Below are 16,718 nucleotides of genomic sequence, written 5' to 3'. Positions count from 1 at the left end.
TTATTTAAATATCTGCAAGCAGCTTAATACAAATCTTATTTAAAGAAAGAACAATACATAATTTCTATATCTGAAAAGATGGGATTGCACACTCTCCACCCCTTTTTTGATTGCAGCTTTTGCCTGTATGAAACAAGCTCCACTTAGTGACTGAGATTCATTCTGTGGAAGGCAAATGACAAATGAAATACCAGCCCACAGTCATCTTATAAATAAATGCCACACTGTTGTCCTGGGTTCAGCTATAGCAGTAATTTTTCTCCTTCTCAGTAGCTGGTGCAGTGCTGTGGTTTTGACTTTCAGCCTGGGAACAATGCTGATAATACCGATGTTTTTAGCTATTGCAAAGTAAGGTTTACTCCAATCACGGACTTTCTCAGTCTCGTGATTTGCGGGGGAGGAGGGGAAGCTGGGAGGAAGCAGAGACAGGACACCTTACCCAAACTAGCCAAAGAGGCATTCCATACCACATCATGTCATGCCCAGGATGTAACTGAGAGAACCCAGTATATAAACTGGGGGCAGTTACCCGGAAGGGCTAGATTACTGCTCAGGTCGGGCTGGGTATTAGTTGGCAGGTGGTGAGCGGTTGTATTCTCTTCCCTTGTTATTTCCCTTATTATTATTATTGGTGGTAGCAGTAATGGTTTATGTTATACCTTAGTTACTGGATTGTTCTTATCTCAACCCATAGGAGTTATATTCTTTTGATTCTTCTCCCCATCCCTCCGGGAGCTGGGGAAGGAAAGGGTGGGGAGTGAGAGAGTAGCTTCTTGGTTCTGAGTTACTTGCTGGGCTTAAACCACAACAACTGTAAACTGCAGTTTTGTCAATAGAAACCTGTCTGGTAACACCTGCAAGAATTAAATCTGTTGTCTGACAGAAGTATTTATCTTGGCCTCGCCCCATTATCTCTCAGTAATTTGCCCAAGAAAGACTGTACTCGAGCAGGAAGTTTTATCTCCAGTTTTCCAAATTTTTGAGGTCTGGCTGACACCTGGTTTCGGAAGGTGATAAACTTTAAAATACACATAAATACACAGCTGGGAATTCAGAAAACAGCAACCTCTCATTTGGTTTTTTCAATCAAACCTGGCAGGTTGAGGGAGATGATTCTCCCCTTGTACTCTACTCTTGTGAGATCCTACCTGGATTACTGTGCCAAGTGATGGGGACTCCAGTACAAAACAGACATGGACCTGTTGGAGGAGGTCCAGAGGATGGTCACAAAAATGATCAGAGGGATGGAGCACCTCCCCTATGAAGAAAGGGTGCTATCCACCATTGAGAAGAGAAGGGTCCAGGGAGACCTTCTTGAAACCTTTCAACATTTAGAGGAAGTTTATGAAAAAGGCAAATACTTTTTTACCAAGACCTATACTGATAGGATAAGGAGGAATGGTTTTAAACTGAGAGGGTAGATTTAGGTAGGACATAAGGGAGGGATTTTTGACAATAAGAGTAGTAAGACAATGTGGTCTAGTGAAAAATGTCACTTTACATGGTGAGTGGGTGGACTTTAAATCTTTAATTTCCATTAGAAATGATCAGACTCCAGCTTGTAATAAACTCTTTTGTGCCTTTGAAAATGTATATCCTCACCGCTTTCTCTGTAGATCCACTTTCTTGACAAAAGTACCACAGCATCAGGCTACAAAAGGACCAATATCAATTAGAATGTGAAAAGTCTCTACACACTGAAGGCAGAAACAAAGAGCTAAGGCAGGGGCTCCCTGCCCCATGGAAGAGGTCATTTATCAAAAAAGTCAGCCTCTTCTGTTTTCAAACAGTATAATATTAATTCCTTAAAGACAAAGTTCCTTTGGACCATTTTGCCAGAAAATAATGACAAGCCAATTTACAAGTGCTTGTGAAAAATGGAGTGGGCAAAGGGTGAAATATAATGCACTCCTCCTCTGAAAAAGTCAAGTCATTCAGAAACAAATATTCATTTCCAAGCAGGCAAAATGTATTCTTTGTTAGACTTGTTCTTTTTCTGATTTATTGTGACTCTGGTTTTGATGGCCTTTTATATTCTATTATCCTCTCCAAGTTTCTCTTTCACTAAGCAATGCAATATTGAAACAACACAGTTGGCTCTCTTCAGACTGTATATTCTAGCTAGCTCAACTCCCACTTCCAAAGGAGAGGTGTACTGTCAGGAAACTATTTTGCACAGAAGCACAATTCTCAAGGTTAAAAAAAGAATCAAACTTCCACAAAAACATGATAAAAAGAAGTTTGGGTTTGCACTCCTCTATATTGACTTTGAGGCTTTTTGGGATTTTGGAAACAGACAGGACTTTGTGTTTGAAGGACATTGTGAGTATGGAAGAAGAATCCTAAAATTTCTTCTCTCTTTGATGCCAGAAATCCTCATTACATTCCTCCATCCTTTCAAATTGAAACTAGAAATGGTAAGTATTGCAAACACATCATTTTCATTCTCTTTGGCATAAAATGCTGGAATTTGTTCTGATGAGATAGAGTACCAATAGATCCTTAATGACTCATGGGAAAAAAGTAGGTGAAAAATATCTCAGATCATCTACACAACCTCAATTGAAGCAGTCTCTGTAGGTGTGGAATACATTAATTCAAGTCTCTTTGCCACTGTTCCATATTTTGGTAATTGCCTGAAACAAGAGGCTATTTGATGTTTATGCTTTCCGCTACCTAACTTTGAGATATTCGCAACAACCCACCTCGTGTTTCCATGAAACAGGTCTGTTTTGACAAAGGGTAAGTTTTGTCAATGACAAAGCTGACCAGCTTTTCTGGACAGCACAAAGACATTTCTCTCACAGGATCAAGATGAGAGTGCTGTGAACAAAATGTTCACTGCAAGACAAAGCCAATCTTCTCTGAAGATAAGTCAGTTGGATATACACTTAGTTTACTTCTACTCTTTGTAATTTTTTGTTAGGCTTATGGGGAAATTTTTATCTGCTGCAACTTTTACTGCACAATCAGACAAGCATAGTTTAAATGACACTGCACAGAGATCCAACTGTAGATACAGAAAGGACGAATCAGACTGATTTGAACTATGTAAAGAAGGATTTCTGTGTGCAGGCCTTGTGGAAGCAAGGCATGCAGAACAGCTAACGCACAAAGTGATCAGTAGATAGAGAGTCAATACTTTCTGAAAAAGGCGTAGAAATGAAGAAGGGCAAAGATACTTGTGATTCAAAATAAAGTTAATAATAGAGTGGAATTTTAATATAATTTGTAAAATAACTGGGTACAAATTTTATCATGAACTACTTGCCTTACGGACACTAAGACAAGGTATTTGGGTCTTCATGGATATCTTGATTGACATAATAAATTATGAATAAACATTTTCAAACTTTCTCCCAACAGCTTCTAAATTATTGTTCAGTAATATGCATGAAGCACTTCTCACAGCTGAGAAACTGTTATGTGCTATTAAGAAATGTAATTTAATTGCACTGGCTGTAAGGACAGAAAAATAAAGCTGAACAAATATGAAATCACAGGTAAAAAGGAAAATGGAAAAGTTAATGCTGAGAACAAAACTATATGTAGCCCAGGAGAAAGAATCATATAAAAAATTGAAATTAAGATAGATCACCAAAAAGTCTTAGAAAAATAAGAATTTTCAATCAAACAGAGAGAAAATCAATGTTATGGAAAGAAAAATGGCAGGATAAAAAGAAAGCATAAACAAAGATATTTATTGTTTAAATTAAAATGTGAAGTTCAGAGTTTACTAAAATATTCAAACTGTATTGTAATTAATGCTGTAAAATAAATAAAAACAGCAACAAATATGTTAAGCAATTAGTTCTGCAACAGAAACTGGCTTCATTAGACAGAAGACTAGAGCAGCATTTACCATTTGCTTCTTCTTGCATTTCCAGTTGTTGATTTATTTGAAATTCTGCCAAAAAAAAAAAAAAAAAAAAGTTAATTTAATAAAGAATCTATCCTTTAACATTAAAGCAAAGGTTTGAAAAAAGAGATGAAAAAGTCATTCTCTGCTTCTAGCCAATACAAAAAGCTTTCCTTCTTCATTCCTCACTGCTGTCTCACAATCACGTACACACATTGTATATGTAAACACAAAGGATATACTCCCAGAAATATAACAAAGGAAGCTGCAAAATTGTTAACCCTGATATTTAAAGTGTAAATTAAATTCAGTCCAGATTTCTTCAGAGAAGAAATTACAAATTACAAATTACTGATCTTACTTCCCTAAAGTTAGAATAAACCTTACCTTGAGGGTACAGCTCAATTTCTGAATGAATCACACCTTGGGACATGAATGGAAGCCACCTAAGAATAAGAAAGCAGGTAGGAATCAATTTTTTCTCCATCATATTACCAAATAACTAAATGATCAACATCTTATTTTCAAACTGAATACATGTAACATAAATACCTCTAAAATTTTGATATCTGATAGATGTTAAAGTAGAAATTATTTGACCCAACAAAGATTTTTATTAGTACAAATATAAGAGCTGATTAAGTGTAAAATATACCTGTGCCATATTAAGAAACTCATGTGGCATTACTGTACTTATTTGTATAGCTAAGCAGAAGAATATGGCACTGAACTATTGTTCAGTACTATGGATTGAGTGTTAAGTATAATTTGTATGTACCTATTGCACTGTTTTTTAAAATCAAAGTTCAGTGTTAAAAACAGAGATTGAACTAAATATTGCTCTTCCTTATTCCTCCTAGAAATTGAGGACAGATTAATAAGTCTGAAAAAGTACAACTTGAGGCAAACATTGGTTAGGTTTCTTAATCATGTTACTCTAGGCTATGGATAATTTTCAAACATTTTCATCCAGAACATGGATTATCAACTATTTTAGCTTCTTCCTGCTTGGTGAAAAATCAGCTGCTTTTCTACTAGAGAAAAAAAATAAATCAGCAAGTTTCTGGGCTGTTGGTTTTTATTTACTTGGTCTACTTCCATGGACTCTCCAGGAATGACCTAAACCATTCCCTCTCCTATGAAGAACACTAGGAATCCAGTATAACATGGGCAGGATGACTCCAGAGCAGCTTCTGCAATCCTAAATGCTAAAAAATATCAGTCTGTAACTAATAAATATTGTCTAACTGAAACCCAGTGAGGGCTGTTGGATGTTCAGAAACTAATATCAGATTTTTAAGTCAGATAAAATGCTGATGTTTCCTTGTCAAATGAGAAAAAATACAGCATTTTTTTCATGTCCTGGATAATAAAATATCAATGTAAAATAAAACTGTGAGGCTGAAGTTTAATAAATTTGAGAGATTTCTGAAGAGCAAAAACTTCCTCCCTCCTTGAATAGATCACAGTGTTTCAGCTTTACGTTTTGGCCAACATGGAAGCTCCCCTGGCCCTCACCACTGACATATTTTAACCCTTTTTCTGTGGTTGTTTCCTTGTACAAATGTCAGGAATGAAAAAAACCTCTCTCTCTTTCTTTTTAACAGTGTCTGTCACTGCATAGTTTTTCTGATCAACATCTGGTGTTAACTATCACAGAATTAATACAGCAAAGTGCCCTGACTTGCATCATTCCTAACCTGTGTCGCCCTAATATGCATTGTCACTGAGCCATGTTATCCACTGGAGGACAGCCATGAAACTGAGATGATTTTTCATGATTGAGGTAGGCAGCTGGCCTGAATCCAAATCTGCTCCAGAGAGTAGATCCAAATCTTTTATGGTCTTATACTACTAAAAACCTCTTTTTAAACCTCTCTTTAGTCTTAGGCTACTAAAAACCATGTTACTTTTTGAAGAAAGATTGCAGGTTTAGCTTTCTCAAGGCGAGGGAACATCTTTATTCCTGTTTTTGATGATGTGACACCAAGAATTGCAAGATGGTGTTCAGTATTATGTATATAAATTCATATAAATCCAGACAAAAAACCTAGGCATCCTTCATCGATTAAATATTATTAGTTAAATTCATAAAATTTCTCCCATCTCTACTCAGCACTTGTCATATCACACCTGTGTTTGGTTTTGGTCCCTGTTACACAAAAAAAATATACGGACAGGCTGGAAAGGGTCCTGAGAAGGGCTCCAGAGGCAATCAAAGGACTGGGAAGCTTGCCGTATGAGGAAAGGCTGAGAGACAACTGGGTCTGTTCAGCCTTGAGAAGAGAAGGCTGAGGGGAGACCTTATCACCATGTTCTGGCACTTAAAGGGTAGCCACAAAGAAGATGGAGACTCCCTTTTTACAAGGAGTCACATGGAAAAGACAAGGGGTAACGGGCACAAGTTACTTGTGGGGAGATTCTGATTGGACACAAGAGGAAAATTTTTCAGAATAAGAACAATCAGCCATTGGAACAATCTCCCCAGGGAAGTCGTGGATTCCCCAACCCTGGACACTGTAAAAGTTCGGCTGGACAGGGTGCTGGGATATCTAGTGTAGGTCATGCTTTGCCTAGAAATGTTGGACCATATCATCCTTGAGGTCCCTTCCAACCTGGTGTTCTATGATTCTATGAAATATTATTAATTAAATACTATTAATTCTAGTGCCTTGTCACATGATCACATTGTTTCTCTACACTTCCTTCATTTCCCTTTAATGATGCACATACCAACAAGATAGACTGCAAAACTAGAAACTCCCAATGTGGGATTGCCATCATATTTATCCAAACATGCAAAACACGTATTTATCAATTGACTTTTAAGATGCTTTTTTAATAACTTCAAATGGAGCAACCCACAAAATAATTCTGACTTTGGACATCACATTTTTATCACTAGCAATGCTGCTGTTCATGAAGAAAGCAAACTCCACTTCTGAATGGCAAATCTGTTTTCTTTCCTATTTAGAAACACAATTAACTTTGAACCTTTTTATGTGCATTATCTTTCCTTCCTGAATAGGTAAGTCACACTCATAACAGTGATCCTTGTATAATAAGGCTGCACTGTACAATCTAGAAACACAGCCACAACATACGCCTTTAACCTTTGTTATGGAACATGCAGGATTTTAACTCCAGCAATCTGTTCTGGAACAACACATTTTTGTGGATTTTATGAAACTGAAAAATAATCCAAATTTGTCTTTCCCTGGAAAATTCATATTTAGCACAATGATTGGCAGGATAATGTTGGTGATACATATTTAAGAATATTTAAGAATATTGTTGTACAAACTACCTTGCACAATTGAAAACATATTCTGAGTTGTTCTCAGCTTCTCTAACAATGACTTTATCACAGTACCAATACTGGGACTTGGCATTAGCCTCACAGCGCAACAGCACCTTCTGCAGTTTTCCAAGAGATACAGCTTCCACTTCAAAAGCATTGACCTAGAAGACAGAGGAGACAGCACTCTGCAATTTGCCACCACTAAGTCAGACTAGAAGTTGAAGTGTTTTAAAAGCCTGATTAACTCTCACAGTATACAAAGATTCCCATTGTTTTTAATGACAGCTGAACTGTTTTCAGAGTGCTTGCATTTGAAAAGTCAAATGTCTTTTGATTACCTATCAGAGCAAATGAGAAAACACAACCAAAACCAGACTGCAGTAATAATCCCAAATAAATTGTTTTTTCACCCATCACCCAAAAAGCTGCATACAACCCTTCACCACTGTTTTAATACCTTGCCATTTACAATTATTCTTCAGGTAAGAAACTATTATTTCCTTTTTTAATATTTATTTTAAATACAGGCTTTCTCATCTTTTTCTGTTTTTGGTGTCACCTCCTCTATTTACACTTTATTCTGCTGGAAGAAACTGAAATCTGATATACCAGTTTCCTCTTGTTATTCATCTAAGCTTGTGCTTACAGCTGATAAAGATTGTTTTCATAGGATCATGAAGCTGATCAGGTGAAGGGTTCAGGTTGGTGATTTTCTGTCACAGTAGAAGGCATACAGCTTTCTTTCTCCAAATGTAAAGTCCAGGTAACTCAGTAAAAGCAAAATGAAGGAAAGAATTACACTGGAAAAATCATATGTGTAAATTTCTTGGTCTTTAGCAAATGGTAGAATTGAGACTGCCTGTGCAACTTTACTTCTCCCTTGTGTATATGTAATATATGATCATAAGCTATTCTCTCTGAACGATCACTGCCTCAAATTGTGCACAGGTGAGGCTGCGGCTTTTCAGTATTTCTTTTTATCTTCATTATCTTTATGACTCTATGCATTATTTACTGCATCCACCCAAAGAGTTCAGTGAAACAGAACTGATTTCCCAGTGATTTCACTTTTACACTTTTTCCATAGTACCCCAGTTTTTCACAAATGCTGAAATCTGTTTTTTGAAAGGCCATCTACATAAATTTCATTTTACTTATATAGCTAAAACACTGAGGTTATTGCCAAAACCTGCCAAAGATGTAAAGTAGTTGGGGTGCTCAATCAAGAAACACAGGGGTTAGTTTATCAGCATATTTAGCATTTCAAAGAGCTTACTAGGTGCAGAGCAGAATTCTCTTTGAATAAATCTCAGTTACAGCTGTGGTTGCTCAGAAAAGTTAAACTGATTTTGTAGCAAAACAGAAGCATACAAAAAATGGTCACTCAGGGAAGCTTTATTTTAAGCGATTTCCCCAATATTATGTAGAATATCTGCGGCAGGGATAAAATTAAGTTGTTTAAGTCAGCACTCAACTGCCTCTGTCATAAAATGCCATATCCCCCGCCCTGTTCTGTTGCTCCATACAATCCACTGTCTCACCTATTTTCATAACAAAATGCACTTTGAACTACAACCCTCAGCTCCTGTATAAATAATATCCTGAATTTACTATCAAGAATAATCCCTCTAGAAAGTTCCACATAAATCCTGAATTTCAATTTGAAGAGAACTTCATACTTTATACGTTTAAAATTATATCAGATATATATTTTAAAATAGTATAGCTACATCTGAGGTTTCCCAGCAGGTTATTTCTATTCTTGGCAATTTAGATACTACTCTTTATTTTGTAATTAAATGTTCCACCTAGACCTTCATGCCATTTGTTAGACACACAAATGCTAATTTTCAACACCTCATAAAGGATGGTACAAGCTAAAGAGAAGGCCATAAGAAGTCTACTGGAAGGGCTAAGATTAAATTCAATAGTTCCTGAAATTCAACCATACACCATTGCAGAAAATCAGGATGATGATTACTTTACTCATGGAGGAGTTAGAAGGTAATTTAGAGACAAATTACTTTAAAAGCTATCCTGTATTAATCACAATACTATACATTAAAAGATGTATATATAATCTATACATTTATACATTAAAAAATGCATAACAAACAGTCCTACTAAGATCCAAGATCCCAGAACCATTTCTGTGCACTTATTAGGATCCAGCTCAGCAGAGTAAGTTTTAAATTCATAGGCAGCTCTTCTCATCATCCTTATGGGGGTTCTTCAGATAATTTTTCTTCCCCTTTTCCTGCCTGTATTTTCACTCATTCTAGTCATTTCTGGATCAGTAGAAAATTATTTTCCTTAGTTCCTAAAAATTATTTTGGTAATAATAATAAAGGTAAACTTCTGTGATCTTTCTTATTAGGTACCTCTTAAGACACATATAAGTTACTTATATGACTAAGCAAGTGTTTTTTCAGACTTACCATTCCTCTCTGAAAAGTCACCGGTATACCAGTTTTATGTAGGAGTCTTAGACCGGAATCTCCTCTTTTTCCATAAATGCACAGATAAACTGCATAATCTGTATCAGTTTGCTCAAAGTCCCCAGTGTAGACATAAACATGGTATATGACAACTTTCAAAAATAATCAAAAGAACAAATACAAGTTATGTGTAACACAGCCAGTTTTATTCACTATTCTAGCTTAACTGAAACGAAACAGTGCCAGCAAGTCTTATTTGCAATTAATTTTCTGGAATATACTCTCCAGAAATCAGTCTAACTATCTGTCTTTAAGATTGCTAACACCACATATATGAATGTACAGCAAATGGAGTATAATTCAGATTACATTAGTACTGAAAATGCGGTGATATACATGTAACTGTGCAATTGAAGTCCACACGTACTTGGATAGATAGGCTTTCCAGCTTCCACTACCGGAAGTTCACAAAGAAATTCTCTATCATCACGATTCTTTGACAACCAGGTGTTTGTTGGAAAATTCAGTATTCTCTTGCTCTTTAGATGTTGCAGTGTCACCTGGAGAAGAAGCAATTCCAGCTGTGACTCAGTTCACTCTTTCTAGTGCTTTGCTTCTTAACAGCAAAACATATTTTTGTACCTTTTCTTCTATCTCAGAAAAAAATACCACAATCAGAAAATATGTCATACAAAAATGCAGTATGAAAACATTTTTATTTTGGCATCTACTTTGCAATTTGGCTTGTCACTAGACAGGATCTTTACTCACACCTGTGGTATTGCAGCTGCAACTGCCAGCCTTTATTCTTTGAATACACTTTGGACTTTAAAATTTTGTTATTCTTGGAACAAACAAAGCTGTAATTGAATCTTGCTTTTTTGCCCCTAAAAAATGTAAAGTCACCAATTCTGATTTCTGTAAATAAGCCACCTCTATGCAATACTGACTGGAGTACTAAAGAGTGAAAACTTTCTTGTAGGTGAGGTTAGGTGAGGCTGAGCTTTGGAAGACATGGAAAGATTGAAACTTTTTTATATTAAAATGATAACAGGATGAAAGCCTTCATTTGCATCCTTCTGAACTTTGGCAAGAAGAGGTTATGTTGAAATAGTAAGTCAATTTATATTATATTTGGCTCTTCTATAGCAGGAAGAACAAAACACAACCTGAGTACCAGCACCCTCTACGTATTTCTCTGAAGTTAGTTAAAATTCAAATACTCTAGTTATTTGCCACTGTACATTATGATAGCTGTCTTACTTGTTTCTCATAACTAAAGCAGTCTTTCCTCTCTTTTATGAGAGCAGTTTTTGTTGGTCTTGAATTACAACAATGCTCACTACAGTTTTTTCCATAGGCCTTCACTAGCAAAAGGAAATCAGTGCCAGAAAACTCTCTTTCTGCACTTGTGTTTTGAATGTGCATATTGTATGCATAAGCCTTGCAAACAAAATTATGAAAACAAGTATTCACATTCAAACTCTAACACTTAGGAAATCAGGACAATGTAGGCCTTTATTTCACTTTTACAATAAAATAGTGTTTTAAGTAAAATAAACACTGCTTTTAACACCAAAGCAAGTATTTATTCTAACATGAAATACATTTGCAGCAGTGATTCTTCATCTTTAATGTTTATTGGTAGAGCTCCCACTGCTGATTCATAACAACTGCAAATATTAATGGCTTTGTCAGAAAAATACAGCTTTTAACCCGATTTCTTTCCATGAAAATAAATATTTTAAATCCCAGGGTTACCCTGTGAAATTTGGACCAGTATGTTAAAGAAATATTTTGTAACCACTGGGATAAAGAGTAGGATTCCTGCAACATTTTATCAACTGAAATATTTCTACTTACATTCAGTTTTGGCACAGTAACAGTTAAAGCTTTTGTATTAATGCAAAATCCCTCTGATTGCCTATATCAGGCTTTTTAAGATTAATTAAATGCAAAGGATAAACTTGTGGTTTTTACAGAGTCAAAGTAACAAACAGAAGACAAATACTTAATTGCAATTCTGAATTAAATCTTATATGGGGGGTCAGTGTCAACAGGAATATAGTTTAAATTTAATCTGGAGAACATCCTCAAATATTATGAGAAAAATAGAGTTAAAACAGAAGCACAGAGCAAGACTTAATTCATCAAACTGAAAAAAAGACAGCAAATTCTTTTTCTAGCCTACCCTTAAGGAAACTTTGTTCGTTCTTCACATGCAGTTGTCATGGAATAATTGTTGCTCTACCATTTTCAATATTTTCATAGACAGAATTTATAGCTAAAATCTCCCTAACACACACTGAAGAGTGCAGATAAGCTTTCAGAAAGCAAAACTTGTTAGAACCAATCAATACACTGAAAAAGGTATCTATAAACTACAGGAATTAGAAATAATTGCATAATAATCCTACGTATTTCCAGCTCTCAGGAAATGGACTATATCAGTGCTTTACATAGAAACATAGAACCATAGAATGGTTTGGGTTGGAAGGGATCTTAAAGATCATCTAGTTCCAACTCCCCTGCCATGGGCAGGGACACCTTCTACTAGACGAGGCTGCTCAAAGGCCCATCCAACCTTGTCTTGAACACTGTCAGGAACGGGGCAGTCACAGCTTCTCTGGGCAACCTCCCCTGGTGTCTCACCACCCTCTTTTGTCATCTCTAAAGCAACTTAACAACACAAAGCAACAAGAATGTATCACAATCAGCATTTTTGATTCATGAAAATATGGCTTCATGAAAAGACGGGCTTTTAGTTCATAGAAAAAGAAACAAAACAGAAAAAAAAAATCACCAAACAAATCTCACCCTTTGTAAGTTCCACTCTGAGTGCTCACTCTGTAATCCATCGAGTTCAATTCTTATCTTGTAGATACTCCCAGTGTTTTTTATTTTGACCTGAAAAAAGACAAAACAATGCAACATATAACTACATTCAAAAATACATATAACTTACACTTTAAACTTGTGTGTTAGAAGCTGTATGTTAATTCAGGAAAGCCATGCCTAGTAAACCAACACTGTATCCAATTAATGATAAAAGACATTTCTATCACAGTCTCCCACACATATGGGAGTAGCTTTCCAATGGCAAGCACAGGCTTATGAATTCTATGGCTAAAACTGTTACAGCCTTCAGGACACCTTGCCAGAAAAATACCCTGAACACTTCTCTTCCTGTATTTTCAATCATCACATATGAAGTAAACTCAAAACCCCTGTTTTTATTTATGCACAGACCCTATTTGCCCTTTATTTCTACGTTTTGCCATTCATCCATTTTGGGCTATATTTCTGGAAAAAAAATAGCTACATCTCACTGGGGAGAAGGGAGGGAAGTAAGAGATACGTACAACTTCATCTTTATCTTTCTAATTGGTTCTAGATTTCTTGAACCACTGTAGTATCTGAGTGTACAGGAACAGTGCACAATATTTGATTGACAGATTTTGGCTTAGAGGATCCAGAAAAGAGACTGCTTCTGTTTTGTCTAAGCAGGTTTCTGTCTATGCTCCAATTTGACCAGGTTATAGCCTAGTGAAATCACAATGCTTGCCAGAGAAATGAGTTAGTACACTTGAACTTTTCAGAGTTTGAAGAGTAAAAAAACGTTGATGGGGGCCATTCACAAGAGCAATATTATAAAATTTAATTCACTAAAATACAGCTCACAAATTTTTCATAATGGAGCACAGCAACATGACCATAAACCCTAGTATGTTAAAGTGAAGGATAAAAAAGTCTTGAAGTCCTTAAAGAATAAGCTTTCAAAGTTGGCAGACTTTGGAAGTGACTGATGCTGTGTTTGCCTTCTCACTATGATTTGCAGTTACTTGCACTGTCGCTGCACTTTCAAGCATTACACATGCTCTTATGAAATCTACTCTATGCAACCCCTTCCTATGCCACTTATCTGGGGTTTATTTGAAGTTTATCCATTATTTAAAATGAGCATAAATCATTTCAGAGCATTTCTAATGTAACACTAGGGAAGAAAAAGTGCATTAGAATGTTATTTCTCAAATAACAATTCTATTAGTAAAAGGTTGGTAACAGCCTATTCCTCTGCATCATTTACAGTCAGAACAACTATTTTCACTGTACAAAGAATATTTTCTTTTCATTCTCTTAGAAATACCTACTAGCGTATTATCCACTCATTCTTTACCTTCATTAATAAAAATCCCTCTTCTCTTTTCAGAGATCAGAATTACCTCAGCTCCTATATCAGCTTTTGTGCTCTTGTATAATACACTTTTATGTTACAACATTACTATGCTTTAGTCAAAGATTTCTAGAAGCAAACAACTTTTACCCTTGATTTCCTGGACACTGAAATGCACTCAGTGAATCACAACGGTTGTTTGAGAAAGAATCTGTGGAATTCACACCTGTATCTGTATTCGCATAGTTGCTACATTGACATGAATTTCATCAACAAAATAAATGCTAACTCCAGGCTTGCAGGACTGATGTGACAATATGATTCCTGTCTGTTCCATTAGCTTAAGAAAATAGCTTTGTTTGCTGAAGTCAGTTTCTGGTATCCTTGCTTACGCCGCATATTTCTCTCCATAAGTAGTCTTACTAGAGGTAACCTGGAGACTTTGGGATTAAAGCAGTAGTAAAGTAAGGGCATATACACAGCTTCACTCAAAACCCAACTATTGTCATTTCCTGCATTTCACAAAACAACTGAGCTCTCAAGTAACATGAGATACCGTCTTCTCATTCACAGAGCTGGTGTTCACTGAATATACAGTGCTGTCATGTTGTCTGTTTATTCTAATGAATCTCTGTTTAGCCTTTTGGTTAAAAAAAAGGAAAAATAGCTACGTTATAATTTCATGTATCAATACAAAACATAAATGCACTGGACTTTGTCAGAATACAAAGAGTGATTTCTGCCTCAAACAAGCAGAGGTCTCCCAGAAAAAAAACTCAGGTAGCCTTGATTTTCTTCATGCAGTCTTAGAAAACATTTAACTGGCAGTGACTATTCACCTGGCTAAGGTAAGAGAGGGAAGACCACAGATTAATTCTACTCAAATTTTTCATAGTTGGGCATACTGCTGCTAAGTGAAAGGTAAAAAAACTGATTTAAAATTGCCTTAGTATAACAGGCTTTTGAAATCTGTCTTCTTTGTTGAAATCCTGGCCAGAGCTATGATTAAACTGATTTCTTAAAGAAATAGAATTTGGTATCTTCTGCTCTGGAAAATATCAGTGGAAACATATCAAGCTCAAAGATGCTAATGGCAAAAAAGAAGATGAATCTTTTTAAGTCTTACATTCCTATTTTCATTTCAAGACTTATCCTGCTAAGCAAATGCAGGGTAAAGTTTGAAGAGAAAAAAAGAAGAAAGAGCTCTTACTCAGAGGCTTTTTCTTTGTGGATTTATCTACTGCAGACTAAAGAGTGTAAAAGCACTTTGGTGACATTTGCTGTTTCATGCCTGAAAGCAAGTGTCAAGAGAGATGTAAAGAATCATAGTAGTAGCCCCAGGTGCTGAAAGATTCTGCTCTCAGAAGATCAATATCCCCAGCACACAGCCATAGTGGGCAATATCTATTTTAAAGAAGAGAAATTAGTCCATCTCTTAAGAATGTATAGATTAACATTGCAAACATGCCATTACCCAATGTTGCTTATAAATTATTCACTAATTAGGAGAACAGGATTCCCCATGGATCATAATATATAGCTTACATGCTTTTAAAAGGAACACTACAGTTGGTTATCTTCCTGCCTATGCTCTATTCATACAGAGTGTTATTATTAATATTGAGAGTAGCAATCTCGGTTTGTGCCAAAATTGTATTAGAAGAGTTGATGAGTGTGGAAAAAAAATCTGAACAAAATGTGACAAATATAACTTCTGCTTCAGTTAGCTGAACACAGGAATGTGTTACGTGCCTCTCAGACAGAAAGACTTAAGCAAAACAAATTTTAGCCCCTTTGGTAGTTTCCTCTCATCCTATCTAGACATAATTTCCTTACTACAATAGAGGTGAGGTTATTCTTAAATAATAACAGAACTCTGTGTTTTCATGGCATGCTAACATGAAGTTTTGATTGGGCTTTTAGTAATTCCATAGATAAAACTTCAGGCATTTCAGCTATTTATAATATGGAGGCTGTAAGAAGGTTTTTCTTCCTAAACTGAACTAGTTCCACAGTATACATTTTATATTATGCTTGAAAAATATATACATGAAGACTTAATTACCAAAGATAAAAGTCTTATATCAGACATGGTTTGTTTGGGAGTGGACAGTTGCTAAAGCTACTTTCAAATCGATTGCCTTAAAGAAATCAATTTACTCCTTCAGTTGTCCCATTTGGGCTACTGTGTGAGGGAGAGGGGGTTGAAAGAAAGAATATTTCCTCTGTATGCACCAAGCTGATTTAATGCAGAATTCATAGAGATTAGATAGAGATTTATTTTATGTAGTAAACATAGGAGAAAAACATTTTTTCTTTTCTCATGACAGAATAATATTTGGAAAGGTACATATGAAAATAATGTTCTTAGCCTTAATTAGCTACCTGAAATTCATCCTCCTGCCTGGGAAGAAACTGCTGCTTTCTGTTGTCCTTGCCAAGAGTTATTGGTCCATCTACTCCTCCGTCTCCATATATCCAGAGAGCGATATTTGCTTCTGTTCCTGCATTTCCTGTCAGCATTGACACTCTCCATTCATCATCTGAAGGAAGGGGACACTCATCACCTTGGGGATTTCGCATTTCCTCTGTGAAATACAGAACATTAGTAGGAGACAAAAATCATCATGAAACTGCCAGTTGCTGTTGTAACTTCAGCACATAAGGAGACCATAACAGAGAGAGGATTGTATTTTTTCATGGCAAGAGAGATAGTCTGAAAAGATTGATGTATGTTTCTTGCCTAGACCAAAATGTACTGATCAGTTGAGCTACAAGAATCAGCTGGAAAAGAACAAGTATCTCGCACATGCACTATCATCATATTATTCTTCCTACATATTTTGATGTAGAGTAAGGATGCTGTGATGCAGAACTATGACATTTAGAAATGAGTAGAATTACTTGTTAATACTCCTCTAATGACTTGCGTTGGGACATTATCAG

The 16,718-nt window shown here is 35.9% G+C and overlaps 1 protein-coding gene across 1 annotated transcript in view; it reads right to left on the bottom strand.

Moving 5' to 3' along the window:
• The window catches only part of RP1 (RP1 axonemal microtubule associated), a gene marked incomplete at both ends in the record, with an annotated part of 187,407 nt that overhangs the window by 119,318 nt on the left and 51,371 nt on the right, over positions 1–16,718 (bottom strand). Inside the window, 7 exons of the mRNA XM_080609709.1 lie at positions 3,863–3,907; positions 4,247–4,305; positions 7,167–7,321; positions 9,599–9,750; positions 10,026–10,158; positions 12,416–12,505; positions 16,158–16,360. Of these exons, the coding sequence (XP_080465835.1) occupies positions 3,863–3,907; positions 4,247–4,305; positions 7,167–7,321; positions 9,599–9,750; positions 10,026–10,158; positions 12,416–12,505; positions 16,158–16,360 (837 nt within the window). The remainder of the gene's footprint in view (positions 1–3,862; positions 3,908–4,246; positions 4,306–7,166; positions 7,322–9,598; positions 9,751–10,025; positions 10,159–12,415; positions 12,506–16,157; positions 16,361–16,718) is intronic.

Source organism: Psittacula echo (genome assembly GCF_963264785.1).
Source record: "Psittacula echo genome assembly, chromosome: 2".
In the NCBI taxonomy this organism is placed as follows: domain Eukaryota; kingdom Metazoa; phylum Chordata; class Aves; order Psittaciformes; family Psittacidae; genus Psittacula; species Psittacula echo.
Note: the sequence above shows the minus strand (reverse complement) of the source record. Positions and strands in the feature narration are given on the sequence as shown.